A 7,500-nucleotide genomic window follows, 5' to 3' on the forward strand; every position below is an offset into this window, starting at 1 on the left:
CATCTTGTTCAAGGAACGATCAAACGGTTTTTGTTGTTACTACGCAAGGAATAGCATGATGTAGGTTTTGATTGTAACAACCCACTCAGGTAGGATGGCACCATTCCTTTGAGGGCTTTGAATACTAGTAAAGCGATTTTGAACTTTACTCAAAAACCAACTGGAAGCCAATGTAGACTCTTCAGGACTGGTGTTATCTGACTTATCTAGGGACCTGCAGGGTTCTTGCTAAGTTTTTGCACAGGAGGTAAAAAACCAAAAATAGCAGGTAACTTTGTTACCTGCCCCTGCATGGGTTGGCAAGCTCAAGTCTTAACTTGACGTTCGTATCGATCGCTGTCACATGCCAGCGGCTGCTAAATTAATTTAATACTCAGCAAAAGGAAAGTAGGTTATGCTATTTCATTGGCTGTCACCTAGGGGGGTCCGGGGGCATGCCCCCCCGGAAACATTTTGAAAATTTGAGTCCCAGAAATGCGATTTTCTGCATTTTCAGAAAAGATTTACAAAATTCTTAAGGTACAAAAAGGTACATAAAATCTCAAAAGTAACACTTTTTTGACATCTGCATTCAATAATTTATGTAACTTCTTTGATTAATATTGCCGTTTAAGAAGTAAAAGTTCTGGGTTTTCGTATTTACAAAACAACAACACTGACTAGCTCGCAACTAGCTATCAGCATTAACCTATACTTCAATGTTAACCATTATAGCTTACGCTTATGTGCTTTGTTGTATTCATAAGTAACAGATTTAGCTGCTTTTAGGACGGACGCTGGAGGCGTAAGAAAGTGGTGTCTATGCGTGTGGGCGTGAGAAATATATCAAATGCGTGTGTCTCACGCAAAATGCGTGAGAGTTGGAAGGTCTGCAAATGGTATATTTTCGAAACAATAACATGTGCCAGATATCTTCACAGGATTGGTTGGAGGGGGAAAGCAATATTTTCCCATAAACGAAATGTAATTTCACCTTTGAACAGACGAACATTCCTTGGATAATTTCGGTAAATATTTCAGTGAAACAGCCGGTAACATTTACTTGAACAGCCGGTAAAAATAACCGGTTACCGGCTCTTAACAAGAACCCTGGACCTGTTGAGTAACACATGCAGCTGCAGCTGCAATGGATTCTTCAGTATTGATACATACATTTATTGTTAACCACAATTTAGCCCCTCAGACTGATCAATCAATCTAGGTTGGGCAGCATCGGCATTGGCAATTTCTCTGGCAACAGCCAAGGTGCAAGGGTAGTGGCCTAGCCCAAATGCTTGAGCAACAGCTGAAAGATGTTCATAGTATGAAAATATCAAGGGGCCGTCACCTTCAAGGCTGTATGTTGACCTAACAAAATGAATACCAGCATCAACAGTAGCTGCAGCTCTAAGTGGAGATCAGGCAGACACCTGTTTGTCAATACAATTCTTAGAGTTAGAAGTCTTTTGTTTTCATTTTATGGAAAGCATTAATTGGCATTCAGGCAACAATAATAATTATTCATTTTGCAATAATAATAGTGTACACTCTAATCTTACAGAGTGAAGATCGATCTTGTACTTGGTAGGTTTCTGCCAGTGACAATGCTGAGCTGAAATCTTTGTCCAAAAAGTAGGTCAATGATTGTCAATAAATTGATTTAGTGTATTTTAATACACAATCTTGTGTATTTCTTGTGTATTACAATCTTGTGTATTGTGTTTCTTTAACCCTTTGACGTCCAAACTGGCCGAAACCGGCCAGACTTAGTATTTTACTCTGTCTAACGCCAGACGATTTTACTTGTCAATGGGGAACCCATGGGTTAATCACTCATGTCCCATTAAAACGAAACACAATCCTATTTAGGGATTATTATTATTATTGTTAATACTTACACATTTTTTGAATACCCAAAGACTGTGTGCCAGTTTGTAACTGAAAAATATGTCACGTTGTATCATAAATAAATTCAAATTTTTCTCTGAATACAAAATTAAGTGGAATCATTTGCATTTTTCAATGTCAAACACGGCGTGGCAATTGAACTCCATCTCCTTGTTAGCCAGGCCATAAGAAGGCTTTGGACAGCAGGAGATTTGCTGTGGCACAAGAGCGTGATTTGAAAAACTTGTACTTTTACTCAGCTTTCTCAAGAGAATTTTGAATAGCCATTTTTTGAATAGCCATTTGCTGTGCTATTTTCAGTCGTAACACTTCAACTGATTGACACATTCATCACACTGAGCAAAAAGAGTTTAAAGCCGCAACACATACTAGAGACACCCGTGACGGGTGTTACGGGTTATGGGTTCAATTGAACATCCTGTTACTCATTGCAAGGCCTCTTTGTACTGTATGGTATCTGACTTTGCAAATTCATCAATAAAGGTAACAGGGTTCCCTATCAGTAATCAATAGATAAGTAAAGGTTTTTTTCTTCTCTTTCAGGAATGCACCCCAGAAAATCTCGAATTAAAGAAGAAGGTCTTTGACAGCCTCGACAACTGCATTACATCTTGTGAGACCATATTGGCAAGCTCTACGTCCTGTATTGTGCCCTCAAAATTCACTGAATCTTTGAAGCATCGTGACCAATGTATTGTAGCCCATCCAGTGAGTAAAATTCCTAGTTGCACTAGAGAATTTATGATTCTAACTTGACTTGTCCATAGTTAAGTAGTGAGTTTAATGATGTTGATGTGATAGTGACGTGAGATTGTGGTGATGATGATGTTGGCCATGCTACTAGTGTTTGTGGTGGTGATGATGATGATGATGATGATGGAGAGGATGATCATGGTGGGATGCATCCGATTACAAGACTTTTCTCCACCAAATTTTTAGAGTCACATGCAAAATCACTTCTACAGGCCTTCAATTTCTCGACAAAATCACAGTTACAGTACTTTTACAGTCAGCTTAACTGTCAGTCAAACTAAATCCACACATTTGGATGCACTCCGTGATGATTTTTCCACAACTTCATTTCTTCTCAAATGCCACAAAATGATAAAAAAGGAGGACAAGCAGCAACTTACACTGTACAAACACAATTAAAACATATTTGCTAGGTAATTAAAGAGGTGGTAATGGTGACGGACATGATGATGATGCAGTTACAAGTCATTCATTCGTCAAGTGCTGTTTTGCTTTATTCATATATACAAAAAATTATTTGTAGTGACTTGTGAAGAAGTCACATGAGGAGTTTTAACTTGAAGATTTGTTTTTCAATTCTTTAGATTAACCCTCCATATTATGTACCACTGGTGGAGGTTGTACCTGCACCATGGACAGACAGTAAAACCATAGATGAGACAGTTGCAATAATGAAAGAAATTGGACAGTCACCTGTAGTTATGAAGAAGGAAGTCAATGGATTCCTTTTGAATCGTTTGCAATATGCTGTAATCATGGAGGCCTGGAGACTAGTTGAGGTAAAAAACAGGTCCACTTTGCAGACAGGGAATGAAATTGTACTTACTTTCCATCCAAGATTTTTAAGAATATGTAGAGACACCAATGTTGTTTACTGCCAATCATACTATGACTGTGAGTTTTCTAGGTATCCCCAAGAAGATCGTCAATCTTTAATAATTAAAGGTGAATATTTGCAGATAGTATGATGTACCGGGATAAATAATGATATTCATAAATTTCATACTGATCGCTGGCATGCAAATGCCTTATCTCACTTATTGAAAATGAACGTGTTACAGTTGTTTTTGTGTCTTGTTTTAAAAGGTCGATTGTAACTTTTGTCGCCATTGAAAAATAGTTTGCTATTTCCGTGCGTTATTAATTTTCTCGCTATCAAGGATCATTAGTAACTCTCCGGTGAATTCGAATCAAAAGCAAAGGGGCAGAAAAATTCCTTTTAAGGCTGGTTTACACGTACAACGCAAGCATATTAAGCATAAGCAGCATGCGCAGGCGCATTAACTTGTTAATAAGTATCTTTTGTTCTAATCAAAGGTAGCAATTATCAAAACGCTATTGCGTCTGCGTATGTTGTTTGTGCTTATGCTTGAGTCGTACGTGTAAACCACCCTTTATGGTGTGGCTAGTCTTGTTGGACTGGAACGAGCACCCAGTTGAGGTTCATTTGGCTCTGACAAAATTTCCCTTCATCTGAACCCCAATGTATTGTGGGCCCTGAGGTCTTGAAGTTCCTTTCTGACCACAAGTACAAGCTCATGAGGGTTTTCCCTTGTTAAACCTCTCGGCTGGGATTGTAAAGTGGACAGCTGGTCTTTAAAATCAGGGACTAATCAAGGGGAGCCTCTATCTCCACTAATTTCTTGAGTCAACCATTTCCCGATAATTAAAGTTTATTTTTGGAAACAGTTGTTTTTTTTTTCCCGCGAAACGTATAGTCTTTCCCTTGACGCTGAGATAGCTATGTTTTGATTGGCTTTTGTAACAGTGGCCGTGCTGAATCTCCCAAGGGAGATTGACTTTTACAACACTCGGCGTGCTGAATCTCCTAAGGGAGATTGGCTTTTACGTCATTGAGCGTTGTGATTCTCCCAAGGGAGGCCTTCTAAAAAGAAATCTACTGGTGAAAGGGTTGACTCCTAGGCCAAGTATGGGAGATAGAGGCTTCCTTTGATGATCTCCTGTTCAAATTTGGTTTCTTTTATTGACTATGAAATGCTTTGTTCATTTCGGTGTTAATGCAGTAATGGCTTAACGGTCCATGCTGGAGGTGTGTATGTTATGAATCACGCCAAATAACAAATGTCCCAACAGGGAACGAAAACCGCAACTCCTTTTTCTTTTAGTATTAAAGATGCAAGCTTTGTTCTCCCCATAGTAGTAAAGCAATCCCCTCATCCTATATCTTATGACCTGCCGACTCCGTTAATTATTGGCTGATATATTGATGGGCGTAAGCTGCCCAATTATTTGTATTGGCTAAGATGGCTTCTTGTATTCCAAACCTCAGCCAAGTAAAGTTGTCTCAATATTTTTCATAGGATGGTGTTTGTTCTGCAGAAGACGTTGAAATCACTATGACTGAAGGTCTTGGACTGCGTTACTCTCTGCTGGGTCCCTTTGAAACCATGCAGCTGAATGCAAATGGTTCGTCATCAGTATTGTATGCAATTCACTAATTTATCGTAAAGTCTATGTGGTCATTTTACATATGTCAATTTTAGGTAAAATCGACAGGCAAAATGAAGTCAGTGCGTGTATCCCCGATTTGTCATTAGCCAGTCAGACGGGCTACCTCGCTGGAGGGCGGTTCACCCAATAGTTGGACAGCTGGGAGGAAAATGTTGCGTTTGTGATTGTATTGTATCGCAAATGGTTAGAACTTCCTACTCTTCTAGGGCAAGGGCAATAAGCTGTAAACCCCTTCTTACAACGAACTCTCACACTTTCCTCTTTATTTGGGACACGGAGTTTCCAGTGTCGCTGGTAATCAAGGCAGAAGTCAAGCAGTCGTTATTTGGTAATGTGGAAGTCACTAAGGTGCGGAATTGCTGAAAACCACTCTGCGTCTCATTTGCACCTCATAAAAAGGCAAAAGAGCACATAATTGTATCATGCCTCGTTCCTTTTAAAAACTGATTTACTCTTCCGCAATCCCGCAACTCACCCGTGGAGGTCATGCATATAGTCTGCGAATAGGCTTCAATTAACTCAGCTAGATCTCTCTAATTTGAGAAGGAGGTTGAGTACAAAATAGTTTGAACAAAGGAGTCACATCAAAACTTGATGACTTAAGATCGTCCGCGTGAGAGTAGCCCTGAGAAGAACTGTTGCTGGTGACATTGATACCAACAACAGTCTTTCTCAGGACTACCGTTATTCGGATGATCTTACTTCAAAACGTTTTGTGAGGAAGTTGAATGCGTTTTTCTTACCGCAGGAATCAGAGATTACTGTGAGAGATATGGAGCCAACATTGAAAATGTTTGTAAGGAGCAGGGCGGACCACGTTCGCTGGGCGGCGATACATTAGACAAACTTGAGAAAGAACTTGGGAAAACAATGCCCTTAGATCAACTGGACAAGAGAAGGGAGTTAAGAGATCGACGTCTTGCAGCATTAGCCATTCACAGACGTCAAGAAAAAGAAGAAAATTAATGTTTTTCGGTGCAGTAATAGTTACGCCTGTTAATCGATGTTAAAATTTGTATAATTCAATTTGTAAACAACATTCTTGTAGTAGTGAATCGGTGTCTGCCTTAGTTGCCACGTCAATTTAAGTAATCATTTCAACTCGGCCAAAGGATAATTCACCGCAATGCAGGAGTCTCTTGATTGACAAACAATGACCTGTTTTTACGTCACGCAAATGAGATTTAATTGTCATTCCGATTTTTTTCTAAATGAGGCTACGTCGATCACTGCTTGACTCCGCCCTTGACGGAATATGTTTACGTTTATAAGACCGTAACGTCGTCTTAAAATCGAATTTAGTTTACATTGTTGTTGTATTGGTTTGCTTCAAATTTATGTCGGAAAAAAAAAAGAATGGACCAATTCAGCTGTTTAGGAAAAAAGGCTGATTATCGCAAATTTTCTTTTATATACAGCATATATTTCATGGGCACTTCCGTGTTGGATTTAATGAACTCCTTCTGCCTCTGGCTGTTGTTTCATGTAAAAGAAGCTCAAGGCCCAAACAATAGAGACAACTGTAACGTGCAGTCAGATCCAACATGGCGACGCCCAGGCAATAGCGGTATTCAATTTTTTCTTCTGAAGATACAGACTCTTTGCTTTTTAACGTCATTCATTAATTGTCAATGACACAACTAGTGTGGTTCCAATTAAACCCAAAATCTGAAAACTCCGGCCAATCACTATGGACAAATCGGTACAAAGGGCGGAAAAGTCTGTAATAGTTGGTTTTGGTTGTTTGTCCGATTTTAAGCCAGTCACCACGGCGTAGCAAAAACCAAACCCATCGTCAAAACGTCCGATGAGGCATAATCAATTAATTGAGCATTCAAAATACAAATTCCACTGGCCGTGTTAGATGGTGTTTTTCAAGAGACGGTTGCTAAAAATGTGTCTGCTGTGTCTAATTTAGAGATAACTAGTCCATCTTAAAGAGAGTTTAATTGCCGATTCGATCGGAACCAGCCAGTCCTTCAGAAGAGGTGTTCGCCTTACATTGACGTCCGCTTAGGGCAGTTGAATGTAACTCGGACAGGACTCCAAGAGAGAGCAAGAATGAACAGGCAAAGAGCTAGCGAAGAGGATCGCCAGTGGGAGCGAGTTAGGGATAGAGCGTGGAGGCAAAGTTGTGGCGAAGAGCGTCGTGAAGCGGAGCGGGAAAGAGGCAGACATAGGAGGCAAAATTGTAGCGAAGACTGTCGCCAAGCGGAACGAGAGAGGCCTAGAATAAACAGACAAAGGCAACGTGAAAGAGAACTTCAGAGGCGGAGGGAAAGGAAGCAAAACAACAACTTGTTTACAGAAGGTAAGTCCACAGGTCGATCACTCTGTCGGTGTTGTTGTTATCGATTCGTAGAAGGATAAATACAGACGAATATTACG

General features: G+C 39.9%; 1 protein-coding gene across 1 annotated transcript in view; it reads left to right on the forward strand.

Moving 5' to 3' along the window:
* LOC138036673 (lambda-crystallin-like) overlaps positions 1-7,500 on the forward strand; it is a 27,233-nt gene that overhangs the window by 19,660 nt on the left and 73 nt on the right. Inside the window, exons 5-8 of the mRNA XM_068882791.1 lie at positions 2,431-2,595; positions 3,225-3,419; positions 4,962-5,067; positions 5,861-7,500. The exon at positions 5,861-7,500 is cut by the window's right edge and continues 73 nt beyond it. Of these exons, the coding sequence (XP_068738892.1) occupies positions 2,431-2,595; positions 3,225-3,419; positions 4,962-5,067; positions 5,861-6,078 (684 nt within the window). The 3' untranslated portion in view covers positions 6,079-7,500. The remainder of the gene's footprint in view (positions 1-2,430; positions 2,596-3,224; positions 3,420-4,961; positions 5,068-5,860) is intronic.

The sequence above is a fragment of the Montipora capricornis genome, unplaced genomic scaffold (assembly GCF_036669925.1).
Source record: "Montipora capricornis isolate CH-2021 unplaced genomic scaffold, ASM3666992v2 scaffold_496, whole genome shotgun sequence".
In the NCBI taxonomy this organism is placed as follows: domain Eukaryota; kingdom Metazoa; phylum Cnidaria; class Anthozoa; order Scleractinia; family Acroporidae; genus Montipora; species Montipora capricornis.